The following is a 25617-nucleotide window of genomic DNA, read 5'->3' as shown; positions in this document are numbered from 1 at the left end:
TACTCTCAGTGTTGCGGCATTGTCACTGGATGACAGTACCGCACGGTAATGCTCTGAAAATCTGGGTTGAATTCCCATCAAGATAGATGATGGAACCTGAGCTCAATTAGAAAAAACAATTTGGAATCATGAAACCATCTGATTCACTGATGTTCTGATATCAGGCATTCTATTGCCCGAGCTGCTCTAGATTGTTCTGTAAGGCATCTGCTGTCACCCTCGCTGAAAGTTGGCAGCTTTTGAACAGCCACACTGCAACGCATAGGAGCGCCAGGACAACCAAAGTCACTTACAAGACAGGCAGAAAAGAAATGCATAAGAATGATTAGCTGACTGTCTTATGAAATATTGGATTTTCTTACAATGTTGTTTGTTGAGTGGTGATTTTTATTTCAATGTTACCAAACAGCTTGTAATGGTGGAATTATAAGTTTGAAGACTATTGTTCAACAATGTGCTATGTTGCTGACTTTGCTAGTAATATGTGCATGCGTGAAGGTTATACGTGCGCAGATTGGCACACAGCCTGTTCAAAGACACGTCAGCAATCATCTTGCCGCTATTTATTGTTCACATTTGCAAAATGATACATTCACACAAGTTGATGACATTATGGGTGGAATTAGCATGTGGCCACGAGCAAGAAAAATGCACTGATGGCTGACGACTTTGTCCATTGTATCGTGAGGAACTCTGAAAAAAGTGTCCCAAAAGGGGCAGGTCCCATAATGTCACAGTAGTGGGGCATGGCCAGCATGGTTTTGCTTTTAAAGATCTTGAATTTGAATTCTCTGTATTTATGTATTTATGTGCAGCACCCAGTCTTAAAAGTTTATTTATATGTGCCATATGACACATGTGTAACATCTGAACAAATACCTTTACCAAACATCTGCCACAACTGTACCAGAAGTGAGTGATGTTGTTTTTCATCTCAAATGGTAGCCCTGATGCCAACATTTCAGATGTTATGGAGTCATGTTCATAGCCACAGTCTTCACCTCTTGGGCCAAACTAACTCTGTTCTCCAACCATCAACTCCATCCCTCTCACTGCCAATCAGTGATCCAGATCATATTTGATCCTAAAATGAGTTTTAGGATGACACATCCCTCCATTTCCAAGGAAGTGTATTCCATCATCATGATGCTGTTCGTCTCCCAGTCCTCACTCTTTTGTCACTCTAAATTTGGCTATTCAAACACATTCCTCTCCAGGAAACCACCCTCCCATCTCCATAACAATCAGCACAACCATAACTTGCATCGAATATGTTCACTTATTGCCCTCTATAAGCCCCCAGTTTGGAAACATCTTCATTTTAACATCCGCTTTGACTTCAAATCCCTTCAGAACTTCACCCATCCGTGTATCAATGACCTCCTTCAGACAGACAAACTGTTTGGCTCCTTCCATTCTGGCCTTTTATGCATCCTTGATTTTAATGCTCTATGATTTGGAATTGTGCTTTTAGCTCCTGAGACCTTGTCTTTTGAAATTGCCTTCCTAAATCATACCATCTCTTTCCCTTCTCATCACTTCTTAAAAACAACCTCTTTGGCCAAGCACTTATCCTTGTATCTCATTATGATTTGTTTTCAGGTCTTGTTTGAAAACACTTCAGTGAAACACCATTGGACATTATACTATGTGAAAAGTGATACAAGATGTGCACATTGCAGTTGTTGATTTTTAAGAAAATTCAGGCAGTGTGTAGTATGTGCCCAAATAAGAGCCTGGCTGGATTTCTGCCTGTTTGAGAGGGAGTTCATGTCAATGCCATGCAACCTCCACATAACCCAGGAAATATTTTCCAATCATGCAATAACCAAATGCATGCAAATTTCTATATGACTCAGCAAGAACAGCAAAAACTTACGTGTATATATTTACAATCTTTCAATGCCTTAAACTATTCCATAAAATGATCTTCTATACTATATATTAATGTGCCTCAAGACAGAGCTGCATCCTTGTTTGTTGTGCCATGCTCTGTACTCCTTACCTCCTGACTCTCATCTTTTGATGGCTTCTGGATTTCTTCAGAATCAGCATTTTGGGATATTTCTGATGTTTGTGTTTCTGGCTCTGTAGAATCTGCTGTTTCTCCTTCCTTGAATTCCTTTGGAAAAAAGCAATTGAAATCTGTTCAGTGGGCAATTAATTCACTTCACATAGTAATCTTACTAAAAGATGCTTGGAAGAAATATTCATTATTACAGCACAACATTAGCAAACATCGTCTACTGAATGTTCTGGAAAATTCCTAGGATTGTATTGAACTTAAGTAAATTCGCTTTATCCTGATGTGAGCCTTATTTTACACTCTCCCACCCGAGGGTTTTCACGGCAGTAGTGCTTGTAAATTGCAGTGTGTGCTCTGCCACTATCTAGCTGTCTGTCACCCATCTGTCTCCAAATTTATGGGGATTGTAGATGTGACAGGTGGCAAAGAAATCGTCAATTAAGGGACTTAACCACCCCAGCGCTATTTTACCCATACCAAGGGAGTCTCATGCCAGCAGCTTGGTAGTGTTAGCTGTATCAGCAAGTGTTGATCCAGGAATGTGGGGCACTATCTGTCCATCAAGACCAAACCCCATTCCTTTACTTATAACCATCTAACCTCTCAAACATGACCCTCACAACACTTGCCAGGGCCTTCCAGCCTGAATCTGTGATGGCTTGGGGTCAGCTTCAGGTTTGTCTCCATTGCAGCACATATGCACTCTTGGTGTAGTGATACTATCGCCGGATGACCAAAGCAGAGATGCAGATTAATTTTCTGGGAACCTGGGTTCGAACCCGACCATGATAGATAGTGTAACCTGAGCTCAATTAGAAAAAACTTTCGGAATCATGAAACCATCTGGTTCACTGATGTTCTGATATCAGGCATTCTATTGCCCGAGCTGCTCTAGGTTGTTCTGTAAGGCATCTGCTATCACCCTCGCTGAAAGTTGGCAGCTTTTGAACAGCCACACTGCAACGCATAGGAGCGCCAGGACAACCAAAGTCACTTACAAGACAGGCAGAAAAGAAATGCATAAGAATGATTAGCTGACTGTCTTATGAAATATTGGATTTTCTTGCAATGTTGTTTGTTGAGTGGTGATTTTTATTTCAATGTTACCAAACAGCTTGTAATGGTGGAATTATAAGTTTGAAGACTATTGTTCAACAATGTGCTATGTTGCTGACTCTGCTAGTAATATGTGTATGCGTGAAGTTTATACGTGCGCAGATTGGCACACAGCCTCTTCAAAGACACGTCAGCAATCCTCTTGCCGCTATTTATTGTTCACATCTGCAAAATGATACATTCACACAAGTTGATGACATTATGGGTGGAATTAGCATGTGGCCACGAGCAAGGAAAATGCACTGATGGCTGACGACTTTGTCCATTGTATCGTGAGGAACTCTGAAAAAAGTGTCCCAAAAGGGGCAGGTCCCATAATGTCACAGTAGTGGGGCATGGCCAGCATGGTTTTGCTTTTAAAGATCTTGAATTTGAATTCTCTGTATTTATGTATTTATGTGCAGCACCCAGTCTTAAAAGTTTATTTATATGTGCCATATGACACATGTGTAACATCTGAACAAATACCATTACCAAACATCTGCCACAACTGTACCAGAAGTGAGTGATGTTGTTTTTCATCTCAAATGGTAGCCCTGATGCCAACATTTCAGATGTTATGGAGTCATGTTCATAGCCATAGTCTTCACCTCTTGGGCCAAACTAACTCTGTTCTCCAACCATCAACTCCATCCCTCTCACTGCCAATCAGTGATCCAGATCATATTTGATCCTAAAATGAGTTTTAGGATGACACATCCCTCCATTTCCAAGGAAGTGTATTCCATCATCATGATGCTGTGCGTCTCCCAGTCCTCACTCTTTTGTCACTCTAAATTTGGCTATTCAAACACATTCCTCTCCAGGAAACCACCCTCCCATCTCCGTAACAATCAGCACAACCATAACTTGCATCAAATATGTTCACTTATTGCCCTCTATAAGCTCCCAGTTTGGAAGCACCTTAATTTTAACATCCGCTTTGACTTCAAATCCCTTCAGAACTTCACCCATCCGTGTACCAATGACAGACAAACCGTTTGGCTCCTTCCATTCTGGCCTTTTATGCATCCTTGATTTTAATGCTCTATGATTTGGAATTGTTCTTTTAGCTCCTGAGACCTTGTCTTTTGAAATTGCCTTCCTAAATCATACCATCTCTTTCCCTTCTCATCACTTCTTAAAAACAACCTCTTTGGCCAAGCACTTATCCTTGTATCTCATTATGATTTGTTTTCAGGTCTTGTTTGAAAACACCTCAGTGAAACACCATTGGACATTATACTATGTGAAAAGTGATACAGATGTGCACATTGCAGTTGTTGATTTTTAAGAAAATTCAGGCAGTGTGTAGTATGTGCCCAAATAAGAGCCTAGATGGATTTCTGCCTGTTTGAGATGGAGTTCATGTCAATGCCATGCAACCCCCACATAACCCAGGAAATATTTTCCAATCATGCAATAACCAAATGCTTGCAAATTTCTATATGACTCAGGAAGAACAGCAAAAACTTACGTGTATATATTTACAATCTTTCAATGCCTTAAACTATTCCATAAAATGATCTTCTATACTATATATTAATGTGCCTCAAGACAGAGCTGCATCCTTGTTTGTTGTGCCATGCTCTGTACTCCTTACCTCCTGACTCTCATCTTTTGATGGCTTCTGGATTTCTTCAGAATCAGCATTTTGGGATATTTCTGATGTTTGTGTTTCCGGCTCTGTAGAATCTGCAGTTTCTCCTTCCTTGGATTCCTATGGAAAATAGCAATTGAAATCTGTTCAGTGGGCAATTAATTCACTTCACATAGTAATCTTGTTGGAAAGATGTTTGACTGAAATATTCATTATTGCAGCACAACATTAGTAAACATTGTCAACTGAATGTTCTGGAAAATTCTTAGGATTGTATAGCACTTATGTAATTTCGCTTTATCCTGATATGAGCCTTATTTTACACTGTCCCACCCAAGGGTTTCATGGCAGTGGGGCTTGTAAATTGCAATGTGGGCCGTGCCACTGTCTAGTTGTCTGTCACCCATCTGTCTCCAAATTTATGGGGATGGTGGATGTAACAGGTGGCAAAGAAATGGTCAGTTAAAACGGCTTCATCTCACCCACCACTATTTTAACCATAGCAGGGAGTTTCATGCTAGCATCTTGGCAACATTAGCTGCATCTGCAAGTGTTGGTCCAGGAACATTGGGGACTATCTGACCATCAAGGCCATACCCCAGTCCTTTACCTATCCCCATCTGACCTCTCAAACATAAGCCTCAGAACATTTGCTGGGGTCTTCCAGCCTGACTCTGTTGATAGCTTGGAGTCACCTTTGAGTTCTCCTCCAGCACAGCACAGATGCACTGTCAGTGTGGCAGTGCTGTCGCTGTATGGCCAAAGCAGAGATGCAGGATAATGCTCTGGGAGAGGTCAGATGGGGATAGGTAAAGGACTGGAGTATGGCCTTGATGGTCAGATAGTGCCCAATGTTCCTGGGCCAACACTTGCTGATGCAGCTAACGTATTTAGATGCAGCACCCACTCTGTAATAAGTTTAAGTTTATTTATGCATGCCACATGACACATGTGTAACATCTGAACAAATACCTTTACCAAACATCTGCCACAACTGTACCGGAAGTGAGTGAGGTGCAGACGCCATTTTTCATTGAAATGGTAGCCCTGATGCCAACATTTCAGATGTTATGGAGTCATGTTGATAGCTATAGTCTTCACCTCTTGGGCCAAACTCATTCTGTTCTCCAACCATCAACTCCATCCCTCTCACTGCCAATCAGTGATCCAGATCATATTTGACATGTCCTTCCATTCCTAAGAAAGCCTATTCCACCATCATAATGCTGTGCATCTCCCAGTCCTCATTCTTTTGTTACCTCCAAATTTGGCTATTCAAACAGATTCCTATCCCGGAACCCACACTCCCATCTCCATAACGATCAGCACAACCACAATTCGCATCAAATATGTTCACTTACTGCCCTATATATGCTCCCAGTTTGGAAACACCTTAATTTTAACATCCCCTTTGACTTTAAATCCCTTCAGAAGTTCACCCATCCGTGTATCAATGACCTCCTTCAGACAGACAAACCTTTTGGCTCTTCCATTCTAACCTCTCATGCATCCCTGATTTTAATGCTCTATGATTTGGAATTGTGCCTTCAGCTCTTGAGATCTCATCCTCTGAAATTGCTTCCCTAAATCGTACCATCTCTTTCCCTTCTCATCACTTCTTAAAAACAACCTTTCTTGACCAAGCATTTATCCGAATCTCATTATGACTTGCTGTCAGATCTTGTTTGAAAACACCATTGGACATTGTACTATGTGAAAAGTGATACAGAAGTGCACATTGCTGTTGTTGATCTGAGAAAATTCAGGCAGTGTGAAGTATGTGCCCAAGTAAGAGCCTGGATGGATTTCTGCCTGTTTGAGATGCAGTTCATGTCAATGTCATGCAAACTCCACGTAACCCAGGAAACATTTTCCAATGATGCAATGACCAAATGCAAGCAAATTTCTATATGCTTCAGCAAGAACAGCAAAAAAACTTCCAAGTAGAAGAATTTTACAGGCGCACACTGGTTGGTTTGCAGGAGGTGGGGGGCAGTGGAATTCTCCAAGTGGCCTTCCCAATGTTTATTCACCCACCGCTGAGCTGTCTGAAATTTTTGATGGTTCAGTGTGCAGAAATATGCTGGTATATTGACAGGTCTGTCAGAAAGCCTGCTGTGATTGCTAAGGAGCATGGCACACGGCTTTGCGTGGAGATTGAAGCCCAGCCTTTCTGGCAAGGACATGGTGACAAACTTGGGAACAGTTATAGATTTGCCCATGATGCATTATCTAATTGGTGGATGTCTCAGTCTCCATTCCATAGCTCCTCAATATCTGGCTGATGCAGAAGAAGCTCAGACTGAAGTTAAGGAAGTATAGCTTTCCTGCCTCGGCTGTTCAGACTGTAAACTTCCTAACTGTAAACACCTGTGCTCAAGGTGCTTGCAGTATCTCACAGCAGTCCAGCAATCTTTCCCTCAACATATTTAAATTCCTTAGACACTGTCCTGGAAACATGACAGTGATTCCATGGAGCACAAGTATGTCCTCTCTCAGGATGACACTTCGTCCTCCCACCCCTGTTATTCTGCTGGTGCCCATAAATCAACCAAGCCAGGTTGTTGACATCAACACCAAGATGCCATACTCTAGTACCAGACCTTCTACTGCCTGAGCTGCTTGAGGTTGTTCTGTTAGGCATCTGCTGTCACCCTCGCTGAAAGTTGGCATCCTTTGAACAGCCATACTGTAATGGATAGGACCACCAGGACAACCAAAGTCACTTATAAGACAGGCAGTAAAGGAATGCACAGGAATGATTAGCTGACCATCTTATAAAATATTTAATTTTTTTTCATTGTTGTTTGTTTTGTGGTCGTTTTTATTTCAATGTTACCAAGTGGCTGTAACAGAGGAATTAGAAGGTTTAGGACTATTGTTCAACAATGTGCTATTGCTGCTGACTTTGCTGGTAATCTGTGCATGCGTGAAGTCTGTATGTGCACAGATCAGCACAAAGCCTCTTCTAAAGACATCTTGCCTGTATGCATTGTTCCCATGTGCAAAATAATATATTCACACAAGTTGATGGCATTATGGGTGGAATTAGAATGTGGCCACAAGCAGGAAAAACGTAATGAAGGCTGGCGGCTTTGTCCGTTGTATCATGAGGAACTTTGAAAAAACGTCCCTAAGGGGCAGGTCCCATGATGTCATGGTGGTGGGGCATGGCCAGCATGGTTTTGCTTTTAAAGATTTTGAATTCTCTGTATTTAGATGCAGCACCCACTTTGTAGTAAGTTTAAATTTATTTATGCGTGTAACATGATGGTACATGTATAACATTTGAACAAATACCTTTATCAAACATCTGCCACAACTGTCCCAGAAGCGAGCATGAGGTGCAGATGTCATTTTTCATCCCAAATTGTAGCCCCGATGCCAACATTTCAGATGCTATGGAGTCATGTTCGCAGCTTGAGCCTTCACTTTTTGGCCCAAACTGACTCTGTTCCCTAGCCATCAACTCCATCCCTCTCTTCAGCTCCTGAGACCTCATCCTTTGAAATTGCCTTTCCCTTCTCATCACTTCTTTAAAACAATCTCTTTGACCAAGCATTTATTCTAGTAACTCCTAAATGCTTTGGTGTCAAATCTTGCTTGAAAACACTTCCGTGAAGCACCATATGACATTTTACTGTGCTAAAAGTGACACAGAAGTGTACATTGCTGTTGTTGATTCAACAGAATTTAGGCAGTGTGAAGTATGCACCCAAATAAGGGCCTGGCTGGATTTCCACCTGTTTGAGATGCAGTTCATGTCAATGCCACACAATCTCCACAGAACACAGGAAATATTTTCCAATGATGCAATGACCAAATGCATGCACATTTCTATACACCTCAGCAAGAACTTACATGTGTATATATTTACAGGGTGGAATTTTACCAGCACGCCCGTCTGAGGTTTGTACGATCCTACTCGAGGCCAATGGAGAATGCTGTTCTCCAAGCCTTGCCTGCCCCTGGAATCGGGATGGGCGTGCCAGTAAAATTCCAGTGACAGTCTTTTAATGTCTTAGATCATTCCTTAAAATGATCTTCTATACTACATACCAACGTGTCTCAAGACAAAGCTGTGTGCCTTGTTTGATGTGCCGTGCTCTGTTTGCCTTACCTCCTGAATCTCATCTTTTGGTAGCTCCGGGATTTCTTCAGAATCAGCATTGTGGGATATTTCTGATGTTTGTGTTTCCGGCTCTGAAGAACTTGCTGTTTCTCCTTCCTTGGATTCCTATGGAAAATAGCAATTGAAATCTGTTCAGTGGGCAATTAATTCACTTCACATAGTAATCTTGTTGGAAAGACGTTCAACTGAAATATTCGTTATTGCAGCACAACATTAGTAAACATTGTCAGCTGAATGTTCTGGAAAATTCCTAGGATTGTATAGAACTTATGTAAATTTGCTTTATCCTGATATGAGCCTTATTTCACACACTCCCACCCAAGGGTTTCATGACAGTGGTGCTTGTAAATTGCAGTCTGTGCCCTCCCACTATCTAGCTGCCCGTCACTGATCTGTCTCCAAATCTATGGGGATGGTAGATGTGACAGGGGGCAAAGAAATGGTCAATTAGGGGCCTCGCCCACCCTGGCACTATTTTACTATTGGCAGGGGAGTCTCATTCTAGCACCCTAGCAATGTGAGCTGCATCAGCAGGTGTGGTCCGGGAACATGGGGACTATCTGACCCAATAAGGCCATACCCCATTCCTTTACCTACCCCATCTGAACACTCAAACATTTACCCTCACAACACTAGTGAGGCCTTCCAGCCTGACTCCGCTGATACTTTGGAGTCACCTTCATGTTCTTTTCCATTACAGCACATATCTACTCTCAGTGTTGCGGCATTGTCACTGGATGACAGTACCGCACGGTAATGCTCTGAAAATCTGGGTTGAATTCCCATCAAGATAGATGATGGAACCTGAGCTCAATTAGAAAAAACAATTTGGAATCATGAAACCATCTGATTCACTGATGTTCTGATATCAGGCATTCTATTGCCCGAGCTGCTCTAGATTGTTCTGTAAGGCATCTGCTGTCACCCTCGCTGAAAGTTGGCAGCTTTTGAACAGCCACACTGCAACGCATAGGAGCGCCAGGACAACCAAAGTCACTTACAAGACAGGCAGAAAAGAAATGCATAAGAATGATTAGCTGACTGTCTTATGAAATATTGGATTTTCTTACAATGTTGTTTGTTGAGTGGTGATTTTTATTTCAATGTTACCAAACAGCTTGTAATGGTGGAATTATAAGTTTGAAGACTATTGTTCAACAATGTGCTATGTTGCTGACTTTGCTAGTAATATGTGCATGCGTGAAGGTTATACGTGCGCAGATTGGCACACAGCCTGTTCAAAGACACGTCAGCAATCATCTTGCCGCTATTTATTGTTCACATTTGCAAAATGATACATTCACACAAGTTGATGACATTATGGGTGGAATTAGCATGTGGCCACGAGCAAGAAAAATGCACTGATGGCTGACGACTTTGTCCATTGTATCGTGAGGAACTCTGAAAAAAGTGTCCCAAAAGGGGCAGGTCCCATAATGTCACAGTAGTGGGGCATGGCCAGCATGGTTTTGCTTTTAAAGATCTTGAATTTGAATTCTCTGTATTTATGTATTTACGTGCAGCACCCAGTCTTAAAAGTTTATTTATATGTGCCATATGACACATGTGTAACATCTGAACAAATACCTTTACCAAACATCTGCCACAACTGTACCAGAAGTGAGTGATGTTGTTTTTCATCTCAAATGGTAGCCCTGATGCCAACATTTCAGATGTTATGGAGTCATGTTCATAGCCACAGTCTTCACCTCTTGGGCCAAACTAACTCTGTTCTCCAACCATCAACTCCATCCCTCTCACTGCCAATCAGTGATCCAGATCATATTTGATCCTAAAATGAGTTTTAGGATGACACATCCCTCCATTTCCAAGGAAGTGTATTCCATCATCATGATGCTGTTCGTCTCCCAGTCCTCACTCTTTTGTCACTCTAAATTTGGCTATTCAAACACATTCCTCTCCAGGAAACCACCCTCCCATCTCCGTAACAATCAGCACAACCATAACTTGCATCGAATATGTTCACTTATTGCCCTCTATAAGCCCCCAGTTTGGAAACATCTTCATTTTAACATCCGCTTTGACTTCAAATCCCTTCAGAACTTCACCCATCCGTGTATCAATGACCTCCTTCAGACAGACAAACTGTTTGGCTCCTTCCATTCTGGCCTTTTATGCATCCTTGATTTTAATGCTCTATGATTTGGAATTGTGCTTTTAGCTCCTGAGACCTTGTCTTTTGAAATTGCCTTCCTAAATCATACCATCTCTTTCCCTTCTCATCACTTCTTAAAAACAACCTCTTTGGCCAAGCACTTATCCTTGTATCTCATTATGATTTGTTTTCAGGTCTTGTTTGAAAACACTTCAGTGAAACACCATTGGACATTATACTATGTGAAAAGTGATACAAGATGTGCACATTGCAGTTGTTGATTTTTAAGAAAATTCAGGCAGTGTGTAGTATGTGCCCAAATAAGAGCCTGGCTGGATTTCTGCCTGTTTGAGAGGGAGTTCATGTCAATGCCATGCAACCTCCACATAACCCAGGAAATATTTTCCAATCATGCAATAACCAAATGCATGCAAATTTCTATATGACTCAGCAAGAACAGCAAAAACTTACGTGTATATATTTACAATCTTTCAATGCCTTAAACTATTCCATAAAATGATCTTCTATACTATATATTAATGTGCCTCAAGACACAGCTGCATCCTTGTTTGTTGTGCCATGCTCTGTACTCCTTACCTCCTGACTCTCATTTTTTGATGGCTTCGGGGTTTCTTCAGAATCAGCATTTTGGGATATTTCTGATGTTTGTGTTTCTGGCTCTGTAGAATCTGCCGTTTCTCCTTCCTTGGATTCCTATGGGAAAAAGCAATTGAAATCTGTTCAGTGGGCAATTAATTCACTTCACCTAGTAATCTTACTAAAAGATGCTTGGAAGAAATATTCATTATTGCAGCACAATATTAGCAAACATCGCCTACTGAATGATCTGGAAAATTCCTAGGATTGTATTGAACTTATGTAATTTCGCTTTATCCTGATGTGAGCCTTATTTTACACTCTCCCACCCGAGGGTTTTCACGGCAGTAGTGCTTGTAAATTGCAGTGTGTGCTCTGCCACTATCTAGCTGTCTGTCACCCATCTGTCTCCAAATTTATGGGGATTGTAGATGTGACAGGTGGCAAAGAAATCGTCAATTAAGGGACTTAACCACCCCAGCGCTATTTTACCCATACCAAGGGAGTCTCATGCCAGCAGCTTGGTAGTGTTAGCTGTATCAGCAAGTGTTGATCCAGGAATGTGGGGCACTATCTGTCCATCAAGACCAAACCCCATTCCTTTACTTATACCCATCTAACCTCTCAAACATGACCCTCACAACACTTGCCAGGGCCTTCCAGCCTGAATCTGTGATAACTTGGAGTCAGCTTCAGGTTTGTCTCCATTGCAGCACATATGCACTCTTGGTGTAGTGATACTATCGCCAGATGACCAAAGCAGAGATGCAGATTAATTTTCTGGGAACCTGGGTTCGAACCCGACCATGATAGATAGTGTAACCTGAGCTCAATTAGAAAAAACTTTCGGAATCATGAAACCATCTGGTTCACTGATGTTCTGATATCAGGCATTCTATTGCCTGAGCTGCTCTAGATTGTTCTGTAAGGCATCTGCTGTCACCCTCACTGAACGTTGGCAGCTTTTGAACAGCCAGACTGCAACGCATAGGAGCGCCAGGACAACCAAAGTCACTTACAAGACAGGCAGAAAAGAAATGCATAAGAATGATTAGCTGACTGTCTTATGAAATATTGGATTTTCTTGCAATGTTGTTTGTTGAGTGTGATTTTTATTTCAATGTTACCAAACAGCTTGTAATGGTGGAATTATAAGTTTGAAGACTATTGTTCAACAATGTGCTATGTTGCTGACTTTGCTAGTAATATGTGTATGCGTGAAGGTTATACGTGCGCAGATTGGCACACAGCCTCTTCAAAGACACGTCAGCAATCATCTTGCCGCTATTTATTGTTCACATCTGCAAAATGATACATTCACACAAGTTGATGACATTATGGGTGGAATTAGCATGTGGCCACGAGCAAGAAAAATGCACTGATGGCTGACGACTTTGTCCATTGTATCGTGAGGAACTCTGAAAACAGTGTCCCAAAAGGGGCAGGTCCCATAATGTCACAGTAGTGGGGCATGGCCAGCATGGTTTTGCTTTTAAAGATCTTGAATTTGAATTCTCTGTATTTATGTATTTACGTGCAGCACCCAGTCTTAAAAGTTTATTTATGTGTGCCATATGACACATGTGTAACATCTGAACAAATACCTTTACCAAACATCTGCCACAACTGTACCAGAAGTGAGTGATGTTGTTTTTTATCTCAAATGGTAGCCCTGATGCCAACATTTCAGATGTTGTGGAGTCATGTTCATAGCCATAGTCTTCACCTCTTGGGCCAAACTAACTCTGAAACACCATTGGACATTATACTATGTGAAAAGTGATACAGATGTGCACATTGCAGTTGTTGATTTTTAAGAAAATTCAGGCAGTGTGAAGTATGTGCCCAAATAAGAGCCTGGCTGGATTTCTGCCTGTTTGAGATGGAGTTCATGTCAATGCCATGCAACCTCCACATAACCCAGGAAATATTTTCCAATCATGCAATAACCAAATGCATGCAAATTTCTATATGACTCAGCAAGAACAGCAAAAACTTACGTGTATATATTTACAATCTTTCAATGCCTTAAACTATTCCATAAAATGATCTTCTATACTATATATTAATGTGCCTCAAGACACAGCTGCATCCTTGTTTGTTGTGCCATGCTCTGTACTCCTTACCTCCTGACTCTCATTTTTTGATGGCTTCGGGGTTTCTTCAGAATCAGCATTTTGGGATATTTCTGATGTTTGTGTTTCTGGCTCTGTAGAATCTGCCGTTTCTCCTTCCTTGGATTCCTATGGAAAAAAGCAATTGAAATCTGTTCAGTGGGCAATTAATTCACTTCACCTAGTAATCTTACTAAAAGATGCTTGGAAGAAATATTCATTATTGCAGCACAATATTAGCAAACATCGCCTACTGAATGATCTGGAAAATTCCTAGGATTGTATTGAACTTCTGTAATTTCGCTTTATCCTGATGTGAGCCTTATTTTACACTCTCCCACCCGAGGGTTTTCACGGCAGTAGTGCTTGTAAATTGCAGTGTGTGCTCTGCCACTATCTAGCTGTCTGTCACCCATCTGTCTCCAAATTTATGGGGATTGTAGATGTGACAGGTGGCAAAGAAATCGTCAATTAAGGGACTTAACCACCCCAGCACTATTTTACCCATACCAAGGGAGTCTCATGCCAGCAGCTTGGTAGTGTTAGCTGTATCAGCAAGTGTTGATCCAGGAATGTGGGGCACTATCTGTCCATCAAGACCAAACCCCATTCCTTTACTTATACCCATCTAACCTCTCAAACATGACCCTCACAACACTTGCCAGGGCCTTCCAGCCTGAATCTGTGATAACTTGGAGTCAGCTTCAGGTTTGTCTCCATTGCAGCACATATGCACTCTTGGTGTAGTGATACTATCGCCAGATGACCAAAGCAGAGATGCAGATTAATTTTCTGGGAACCTGGGTTCGAACCCGACCATGATAGATAGTGTAACCTGAGCTCAATTAGAAAAAACTTTCGGAATCATGAAACCATCTGGTTCACTGATGTTCTGATATCAGGCATTCTATTGCCTGAGCTGCTCTAGATTGTTCTGTAAGGCATCTGCTGTCACCCTCACTGAACGTTGGCAGCTTTTGAACAGCCAGACTGCAACGCATAGGAGCGCCAGGACAACCAAAGTCACTTACAAGACAGGCAGAAAAGAAATGCATAAGAATGATTAGCTGACTGTCTTATGAAATATTGGATTTTCTTGCAATGTTGTTTGTTGAGTGTGATTTTTATTTCAATGTTACCAAACAGCTTGTAATGGTGGAATTATAAGTTTGAAGACTATTGTTCAACAATGTGCTATGTTGCTGACTTTGCTAGTAATATGTGTATGCGTGAAGGTTATACGTGCGCAGATTGGCACACAGCCTCTTCAAAGACACGTCAGCAATCATCTTGCCGCTATTTATTGTTCACATCTGCAAAATGATACATTCACACAAGTTGATGACATTATGGGTGGAATTAGCATGTGGCCACGAGCAAGAAAAATGCACTGATGGCTGACGACTTTGTCCATTGTATCGTGAGGAACTCTGAAAACAGTGTCCCAAAAGGGGCAGGTCCCATAATGTCACAGTAGTGGGGCATGGCCAGCATGGTTTTGCTTTTAAAGATCTTGAATTTGAATTCTCTGTATTTATGTATTTACGTGCAGCACCCAGTCTTAAAAGTTTATTTATGTGTGCCATATGACACATGTGTAACATCTGAACAAATACCTTTACCAAACATCTGCCACAACTGTACCAGAAGTGAGTGATGTTGTTTTTCATCTCAAATGGTAGCCCTGATGCCAACATTTCAGATGTTGTGGAGTCATGTTCATAGCCATAGTCTTCACCTCTTGGGCCAAACTAACTCTGAAACACCATTGGACATTATACTATGTGAAAAGTGATACAGATGTGCACATTGCAGTTGTTGATTTTTAAGAAAATTCAGGCAGTGTGAAGTATGTGCCCAAATAAGAGCCTGGCTGGATTTCTGCCTGTTTGAGATGGAGTTCATGTCAATGCCATGCAACCTCCACATAACCCAGGAAATATTTTCCAATCATGCAATAACCAAATGCATGCAAATTTCTATATGACTCAGCAAGAACAGCAAAAACTTACGTGTATATATTTACAATCTTTCAATGCCTTAAACTATTCCATAAAATGATCTTCTATACTATATATTAATGCGCCTCAAGACAGAGCTGTGTCCTTGTTTGATGTACAATGTTCTGTACTCCTTACCTCCTGACTCTCATCTTTTGATGGCTTCTGGATTTCTTCAGAATCAGCATTTTGGGATATTTCTGATGTTTGTGTTTCCGGCTCTGTAGAATCTGCAGTTTCTCCTTCCTTGGTTTCCTATGGAAAATAGCAATTGAAATCTGTTCAGTGGGCAATTAATTCACTTCACATAGCAATCTTGTTGGAAAGATGTTTGACTGAAATATTCATTATTGCAGCACAACATTAGTAAACATTGTCAACTGAATGTTCTGGAAAATTCTTAGGATTGTATAGCACTTACGTAATTTCGCTTTATCCTGATATGAGCCTTATTTTACACTGTCCCACCCAAGGGTTTCATGGCAGTGGGGCTTGTAAATTGCAATGTGGGCCGTTCCACTATCTAGCTGTCTGTCACCCATCTGTCTCCAAATTTATGGGGATGGTGGATGTAACAGGTGGCAAAGAAATGGTCAGTTAAGGACATTACCTGCCCCGGCATTATTTTACCCATAGCAGAGGAGTCTCATTCTAGCATCCTAGCAATGATAGCTGCAACAGTCCAGGAACATGGGGGACTATGTGACCAACAAGGCCATACCCCACCCCTTTACCTATCCGTATCGCAACACTTAAATATGACCCTCACAACACTTGCGGGGGCCTTTCAACCTGACTCTGATGATAGCTTGGAGTCATCTTCATGTTCTTCTTTATTACAGCACATATGCACTCAGTGCAGCGGTACTGCCATTGGTGAACCAAAGCAGAGATGTAGGATAATGCTCTGGGAACCTGGGTTTGAATCCCACCAAGATAGATGATGGAAGCTGAGCTCAATTAGAAAAAACTATTTGGAATCATGAAACCATCTGGTTCACTGATGTCCTGATATTGGGCCCTTCTTAACAACAACCTCTTTGACCAATCTTTTATCCTAGTATCCTCTCTATGGTTTTAACATAGAACATAGAACACTCCAGCACAAACAGGCCCTTCGGCCCACAAGTTGCACCGATCACATCAATACCCACCAATCCATAGACCTATCTATAACCCCCAATCCCATTAAATCCCATATACTCATCCAGAAGTCTTTTAAAAGACCCCAGCGAGTTCCCCTCCACCACCACTGATGGCAGCCGATTCCATTCACTCACCACCCTCTGAGTGAAAAACTTACCCCTAACATCACCTCTGTACTTGCTTCCCTGCAACTTAAATCTGTGTCCTCTCATAGCGACCATTTCAACCCGGGGAAATAGCCTCTGAGAATCCACCCTATCTATTCCTCTCAACATTTTATAAACCTCTATCAGGTCTCCTCTCAACCTACGCCTCTCCAGGGAGAAGAGTCCCAGCTCCCTCAACCTATCTTCATAAGGCATGCCTCCCAATCCAGGCTACATCCTTGTAAATCTCCTCTGCACCCTTTCAACAGCTTCCATGTCCTTCCTATAGTGAGGTGACCAGAACTGCGCACAGTACTCCAAGTGGGGCCTGACAAGGGTCTTACAAAGTTGCAGCATTACCTCCCAAGTCCTAAACTCAATCCCTCGATTAATGAAGGCCAGTACACCATACGCCTTCTTGACCACATCCTCCACCTGCGAGGCCGATTTAAGAGTCCTGTGGACCCGGACACCAAGATCCTTCTGCTCTTCAACACTGCTAAGACTCCTGCCCTTGATAGTGTACTCGTTCATCCCATTGGTCCTGCCAAAATGGACCACTACACATTTATCCACGTTGAAGTCCATCTGCCACTTCTCCGCCCAGTCTTGCATCCTATTTATGTCCTGCTGCAACTTCTGACATCCTTCCAGACCATCCACAACACCACCGACCTTCGTGTCATCGGCGAACTTACTAACCCATCCCTCCACTTCCTCATCAAGGTCATTTATGAAAATGACAAACAGCAAGGGTCCTAGAACAGATCCCTGGGGCACTCCACTGGTGACCGACCTCCATGCAGAAAAAGACCCATCCACAACCACTCTCTGCCTTCTGCAGGCAAGCCAGTTCTGGATCCACAAGGCCAAAGGCCCTTGGATCCCATGCCCTCTCACCTTCTCAAGAAGTCTTGCATGGGGGACCTTATCAAACGCCTTGCTGAAGTCCATGTACACCACGTCCACTGCTCTTCCTTCGTCAATGTGTTCAGTCACATTTTTGAAGAACTCAACTAGGCTCGTAAGGCACGACCTGCCCTGTTTTCTGTCACTTCTTCTTTGAAGACACCAGTGAAGCACCATAAGACATATAATATGTGAAAGGTGATACTGAAGTGCACATTGCTGTTGTTGGTTTAAACAAAATTCAGGATGTGTGAAGTGTGCGCCCAAATAAGAACCTGGCTGGATTTCTGCCTATTTGTGATGCAGTTCATGTCAATGCCATGCAAATTCCACATAGCCCAGGAAACACTGATGCAATGACCGAATGCACGCACGTTTCTATATGCCTCAACAAGAACGCAAAAATTTACACATTTATATATTTACAGTCTTTTAATGTCTTAAACTATTTCATAGAATGATTTTCTATGCTCTGTGCTAATGTGCCTCAGACAGAGCTGTGTGCCTTATTTGTTATGCTATGTTAAACACTCCTTACCTCCTGCCTCTCATCTTTTAGCCTTTCATTTCTGGATCTTTTCAATGGTTGTGGTTCCAGCTCTGTAGAATGTGTTGTCTCTCCTTCTTTGGAATTCTATAGACAATTGAAATCTGTTCAGTGAATAGTTGATGCTCTTCACATAGTAATTTTGTCAGAAAGAGGTCCCATTGAAATATTCATTATTGCAGCACAACGTTAGTAAACATTGCCAATTGAATGCTACGGAAAATTCCTAGGATTGTATAGAACTTAAGTAAGTTTTCTTTGTCCTGTTATGATCACTTGGGCTGGATTTTATGCTCTCCCACCTGGTTGTTTCATGGCAGTGGTGCTTATAAAATGCAGAGTGTGCCCTACTGCTGCCTTCCTGCCCGTCCCCCATCTGCCTCCAATTTTATGGGGGTGGTAGTTTTGTCAGGTGGGAAAGAAACAGTCATTTAAGAGCTTCATCTGTCCTGCCACTATTTTATCAATAGCAGGGGAAACTCACGCTACTGGGTAACCTTGGCAGCTTTAGCTCCATCAGCAAGTGTTGGTCCAGGAGGTGGGGGACAATTTGACCACCAAGGTCATACTCCACTCCTTTACCTATCCCAATCTGACCTCTGAAACCTGACCCTCACTTGCCTCACACCCATTGCCTGCACCTTCTAGCCTGACCCTGGTGATAGTTTGGGAGTCATCTTCAAGTTATTTTCCATTGCAATATGCAACTCTCTGGGGCAGCCAGCATTCCCTGTGTAGTGATACTGTCGCTGGATGACCAATCCAGACAGCCAGGGTAATGCTCTGGGTTCGAATCCCACCATGACAGATGATGAAATTTGAATTCGATTCAAAAAAAAATTGGAATCATGAAATCATCTGGCTCAGCCAACGAAGTCAACATCCCACGGATGAATAGGCAAATAAAAACAGCTATGGATGTCTATTCAAACATTGCTCCCAGTATTAAATTTCTGAAGAGAAGTTAGCAGTATTGTCGATGGGTTGGCTGGTGCACTCGGTTGAAGTCTGCTTGGAGCGCCATTGCGCAGGCGCTGAATCTCCTAGTATACTGTTTACAGTTTAATATCCCAACATACTCTTTTTCAGTTATTTGCAACTCAATGACTTCATCCTGAATAAGATTACTGTCCTTCTTGAAGCTAAGGTATTCCCCCATAAAAAAAGTTCTATTATCTGCGGAATCTAAACAATCGATCAGCAAATTTTGAGAGTATACATTGGACAGTCTGCAGTCTTGGGAAAATGACCTTACAGTACATATTGATGAGGTGATATGGGGCGATATTTTGGAATGTGCCAATAAAATCTTGGTTTGCAATAGAACAAAAGGGATTCAGTTCAAGATATTATTCTGTCTGCATATTATTCTAAACTTGAGGCAGAGGTTTGACCCTACTATATCTGAGATGTACAGAAGTGCAGGGTGTTCATGGGAACTAGCTCCATTGTGTCTGACTTACGTTAGGATCAGATCCTATTGGTTTGGCATCCTTAAAGAGCTCGGGAGGCTTTTGATACGACTTTAGAGTTTAACTCTTTGTACTTGATTCTGGTTCTCCCAGGTAAAAAAATAATTAACACTAATGGGAAAAGGTAGTGCAATATTCTAACTTATGAAGTAGCAATAAATCTCCATCAATTCAAAATTGGCATTAAATTATTATGGAATATATCCCAATGGGATTCTTGACTTTTATATTCAGAGCTAAATCGAACATATTCTGTAAGCCATGACGTGGAGATGCTGGCATTAGACTGGGGTAAGAACAATAAGTCTCACCACTTGACAATCACCAGGCAGGAATGTTCCCTTCCTGTCTGGGAATACTTCAGTCAGTCAGTCAAGGGCATTCAGTCTCTGATCTTTGGGTAAGCGTCTCCGAGGCGGCCTTCAAGACACACGACAACGCAGAATTGCCGAGCAGAAACTGATAGCCAAGTTCCGCACATGAGGGCAGACTCAACCGGGATCTTGGGCTCATGTCACACTATCTGTAACCCCCACGACTTGCTTAGGCTTGCAAAATCCTATTAACTGTCCTGGTTTGAGACAATTCACACCTCTTTAATCTTTGCTTAATCCTCTCTCCACTTGCATTGTCTGCACCTGTAAAGACTTGAATACATGTTAAGACTCGCAATCCAAGCATTTTCGTGTAATCAAGTCTGTGTCTGTGTTCAATTCTGGTTCCACGCTACCAGAAGGATGTGGAGGCTTTGAAGAGGGTACAGAAAAGATTTACCAGGATGTTGCCTGGTATGGAGGGCATTAGCTATGAGGAGAGGTTGGAGAAACTTGGTTTGTTCTCACTGGAACGCCAGAGGTTGAGGGGCGACCTGATAGAAGTCTACAAGATTATGAGAGGCATGGACAAAGTGGACAGTCAGAAGCTTTTTACCCCGGGTGGAAAAGTCAATTACTGGGGGGGCACAGGTTTAAGCTGCAAGGGCAAGGTTTAAAGGAAATGTACGAGGCAGATTTTTTTTTACACAGAGTAGTGGGTGCCTGGAACTCATTGCCGGGGGAAGTAGTGGAAGCGGATATGGTAGTGAATTTTAAGGGGCACCTTGACAAATACATGAATAGGATGGGAATAGAGGGATATGATCGCCAGAAGGGTAGGGGGTTTTAGTTCAGTCGGGCAGCATGGTCGGTGCAGGCTTGGAGGGCCAAAGGGCCTGTGCTGTAATTTTCTTTGTTCTTTATATGCCCTGTTTGTGAACCCAACTCTTCACTACCTGATGAAGGGGCAGCATTCCGAAAGCTTGTGCGACCAAATTAAACCTGTTGGACTTTAACCTGGTGTTGTGAGACTTCTTACTCTGCAAAGATGTGCATCAATGTGCCTTTTTGCCTTTATCCTGATATCTTCCATTTTATGAAATATCTTTTCACTATGTATGATACGAGATGCCGGATACAACAAATAATCTGTACCAACTGTTTAGCTATTTTTTTCTGTCCTTTTCTATTTGTGTTTGTGGGAAATTGATCATCCTGTACTGTACTAATCTTTAAGAGTTTTTTGCATTGTTAAAAAACAGAAGAATATTTAATCAATGTATTTTTTCAGAAAGTACTTAAAATTAATGAACACACCCTTCTCTCTGTGACAAGTTCAATCCATAGTTAATATGTCGGTACTGCAACTTTGCACAGCTCAATACATGTGACTGGGGAGTGAGGGAGCAAGATATCGTTTTTTGCAAAGGTAATGGAGGTCAACATATCTTGGACTGCAACTTATGAATTTTTACATTGAACTGCATATCTGCATTCGCCTGAAACTGTTATCCAACTTGTGCATAGATAACAACATGTGCCATTAATGACACTTTTATTTCTAAAGAAAATTTGACCCATCACAAACTGAAAACATCACTGCACAAATAATTTTACATACTATGGAATCATTTTTGAGACAGGCAAGTGAGATCAAAGGCAGATGTATGAAAATACAATTCATAAACTCCCTCTTTCTGCTTTAGAAGAAATGGAACTGAGCACAAAAGAATGAGTGAGAATCCAGTGTATTGTAACTAAAGGGGTCAATGTTATTGAAATGCTTAGACCCTATTGCTGAAACCTAATTGCTATTTACAACATAATCCATATTTATTATTGATCAATTCTGTAGATACATAAAAACATAGAAAAAAAGAGTAGGCCATTCAGCCTTTCAAGCCTATTCTGTCATTCAATACGATCATAGCAGATCCTCTATACTTCCTCGCTCTCCCCATTTCCATCTGACACCTTAGAAATCTATTTCCTCAAATATATTCAGCGAGTTGGTCTTCTATGGTACAGAACTCCACAGGTTCCTCATCAACTGAGTAAAGATGTTTTTCCTCATCAATCCTAAATGGCCTACCCCGTAGCCTGAGACTATGACCCTTGTTCGAGACCACCCCCAGCCAAAGGAAGCAACATCGCTGCAACCAGTCTGTCCAGTCCTATCAGAATTTTATGCATTTCAGTCAGTTCCCCTCTCATTCTTCTAGATTCCAGTGAAAATAGGGCCGGTTAACCCAATCCCTCCTCAAATGACAGTGCGAAGGCCGGTAAGATGCTGCTTATATTCAACTTATGACAATGCTGACTACTGCATTGCCAGATTTTCAGTCTGTCTATAAAACAAAGATAGAATCAAATCTGCATTCCTCTACTGTATAGCATCATAAATCTATGTGCTTGTATGCTGTGATATCACAAAGCTGTCCTTAGAATGGTATAAACTGCCTAAAATTGAGACACTTCACTGTAAAGTGCAAACCAATCCCCAGGTTATTAAAGCAAGAGATATATTACAATAAAAATAATTTTAAAAAGGTGAAGAAATCTTACCATGGATGTCAGTTGCCACTCTGTTTTACCAGCAACCGTAGTCTATGAAAAAGAAAAATAAGTTGAAACAGTTTTATAAATCTAGCTTGCCCTAACAGTTTTTAATAGTACAGAAAAGAAAGACAAAAGAAAGCTATATTTTTTTAATTATTCAGATCTGGAATATCATCACAATGAAGAGACTCTCCAGTCTGGCGATAATGGCAGAAGAGACTAAAATCTGGAAGTCCTGCCATGAACATGGCACTTATCATTTCCACAGGAACAGAAATGGGCCCAGGTCAGGATTTGTTCATATGAATTTCCTGGGGGCAACTGCCTATATGAAACAGTAGCTGTCTCCAGTCATGTCTGATTTTCATTAGCCTCTAGTGGGAGACATGACAGCCAGATTCTCCGGTCCCACCAGCAATGCACTTTCACCTGTAATTTCCCACTGGGAATGATGTCAATTGGAATCCCACTGACAGTGGCAAGACCAGAGAATCCCGCTACTAGCAACAATTCGCCACTTCCCAGCGGCGGGAAGCACACGGCTGGAAGGCCGGAGAATCTCGTCCAACGTGTGCAGATTAGAACTGGTAGGAACAGACCTAAACTTTGCATAGTCCAAAGGAGATGCGAGGTATCCCTTTGAAAAGGTAGGGTATCACTTTGGATCTGGTCCTGGGACACCATCGAGGAAGGTCAGGCCCCCTTTGTAAGAAGTCAGGTGGCCCTTGAAATTCTTAAAAGGAGGCTTGAATGCACGTAAACCAATGAACTGTCAAGCTCATTGGAAATGTCAAAAATGAACTGTCTAATATTAAAAAGCATTCTGAAAAGTAACTGTCAAGACATTACAAACTCTTGCCCTTTAAATCTTTGAAAAATATCTGGAGTGTTTAAAAAAATCATTGTTTTTATTTCACTTTGTTTATACAAGCCATTATTGATTTAGTGCTATATAACTAATTTCACAAGTTCCATTATCACAGGGGCAGCACAATGGCATAGTGGTTAGCATTACAGCCTCACAGTGTCTGTGTGGAGTTTGCATATTCTCCCCATGTCTGTGTGGGTTTCCTCTGGGTGCTCTGGTTTCTTCCCACAGTCCAAAGATGTGTGGGTTAGGTTGGTCAGCTTTGCTAAATTGATCTTTAATGTCAGAGGAATTGACAGGGTAAATACATGGGGTTATGGGGATAGAGCCTGAGTGGGATTGTTGTTGGTGCAGGCTTGATGGGCCAAATGGCCTCCTTCTGCACATAAGGTTTCTATGATTCTAGATCACAGTAGAGTACCTTCAATGATAGCTTCAAGCGCTTATCGATTCTTTAAAGTGGGACTCTGAATTATAATTACATGTTCATAGTGGATTGAAACTTGAATGAAATATGTTTGATTTTATAAGACTGCAGTTAAAGGAATATAAATGTAGTATAAATGGCATTTTATGAATGAATTATTTCAAAATAAATTTGACAACAGATACTTAGAACTTCATATCATTTAATCTCAGCATTGTTCCTGGGGTCTGTCCATGGTAGACACTGTAAGAGTTAGAATGGTAGGTATGAGCCTAAAGAGTTGTAGGTGGGGATACGTGGTTCTGTAATCAGTCAGCATGGGGCTGTAAATGGTTTTGAGGATGGGTGGAGGGGAATAGGTAGGCAAAGGATCTTTATAGGTCCATGGAAGATAGATGGAATAGCATAAATTTAGCCTAGAGACAATAAAGTGCCAATGAGAGTTGGTAACAAGAGGTTATTGCAGAAGGTCAGGGGACATGGAGTTGGGGGTAGGGTGTTAGCGTGGATAGAGGATTGGTTGTCAAATAGGAGGCAGAGAGTGGGGGTCAATGGGTGCTATTCGGATTGGCGGATGGTGACTAGTGGGGTGCCCCAGGGGTCGGTGCTGGGGCCTCAGCTATTTACCATTTATATAGATGATCTGGAGGAGGGAACCGAGTGTAGGGTGTCGAAATTTGCTGATGACACCAAGATTGGTGGAACGGCAAATTGTGCGGAGGATGTGGAGAGTCTGCAGAAGGATCTAGATCGGCTGGGCGAATGGGCCAGGAACTGGCAAATGGAATTTAATGTTGGCAAGTGCGAGGTGGTCCACTTTGGTAGGAATAATGGTAGGAAGGGTTATTACTTACATGGCGAAAAACTGCAGCAGGCGACGGTGCAGAGGGACCTCGAGGTCCTTGTGCATGAGTCGCAAAATCCCAGCTTGCAGGTGCAGCAGGTGGTCAGGAAGGCGAATGGGATGCTGGCCTTCATAGCGAGGGGGATTGAATATAAAAGTAGGGAGGTCTTGCTGCGGCTGTATAGGGCATTAGTGAGGCCGCAGCTGGAGTACTGTGTGCAGTTTTGGGCGCCGTACTTACGCAAGGATATTTTAGCCTTGTAGGGAGTGCAGAGGAGGTTTACTAGGCTGATGCCGGAGTTGAGGGGGTTGAGCTATGAGGAGAGGCTGAATAAATTGGGCTTGTACTCGTTGGAGTTTAGAAGAATGAGGGAAGATCTCATTGAGACGTATAAGATGATGAATGGGATGGATAGGATAGAGGTGGAGAGACTCTTCCCGCTCAGAAAGGATAGTAGGACTAGGGGGCACAGCCTCAAGGTAAAGGGGGGACGGTTTAGAACAGAGTTGAGGAGGAACTTCTTCACTCAAAGGGTGGTGAATCTCTGGAATTCTCTGCCCGTTGAAGTGGTGGAGGCTGCCTCGCTAAATATTTTTAAGACGCGGGTTGATGGGTTTTTGATAAGAGAGGGGATTAAGGGTTATGGGGAGAGGGCGGGAATGTGGAACTGAGCCACAACAGATCAGCCATGATCTTATTGAATT

At 42.0% G+C, this 25617-nt stretch overlaps 1 protein-coding gene across 1 annotated transcript in view; it reads right to left on the bottom strand.

Annotated features, from left to right (window-relative positions):
• The window catches only part of LOC145341217 (uncharacterized), a 71518-nt gene that overhangs the window by 20976 nt on the left and 24925 nt on the right, over positions 1 to 25617 (bottom strand). Inside the window, exons 9-16 of the mRNA XM_080186137.1 lie at positions 22780 to 22821; positions 18420 to 18515; positions 15819 to 15935; positions 13693 to 13809; positions 11567 to 11683; positions 8842 to 8958; positions 4725 to 4841; positions 2006 to 2122 (exon numbers count right to left, since the gene is read on the bottom strand). Coding sequence (XP_080042263.1) covers positions 2006 to 2122; positions 4725 to 4841; positions 8842 to 8958; positions 11567 to 11683; positions 13693 to 13809; positions 15819 to 15935; positions 18420 to 18515; positions 22780 to 22821 — 840 coding nt within the window. The remainder of the gene's footprint in view (positions 1 to 2005; positions 2123 to 4724; positions 4842 to 8841; positions 8959 to 11566; positions 11684 to 13692; positions 13810 to 15818; positions 15936 to 18419; positions 18516 to 22779; positions 22822 to 25617) is intronic.

Source organism: Carcharhinus amblyrhynchos, chromosome 3 (genome assembly GCF_965287045.1).
Source record: "Carcharhinus amblyrhynchos chromosome 3, sCarAmb.v2.hapA, whole genome shotgun sequence".
NCBI lineage: Eukaryota > Metazoa > Chordata > Chondrichthyes > Carcharhiniformes > Carcharhinidae > Carcharhinus > Carcharhinus amblyrhynchos.
This window is presented reverse-complemented; position numbering and strand designations above follow the sequence as displayed.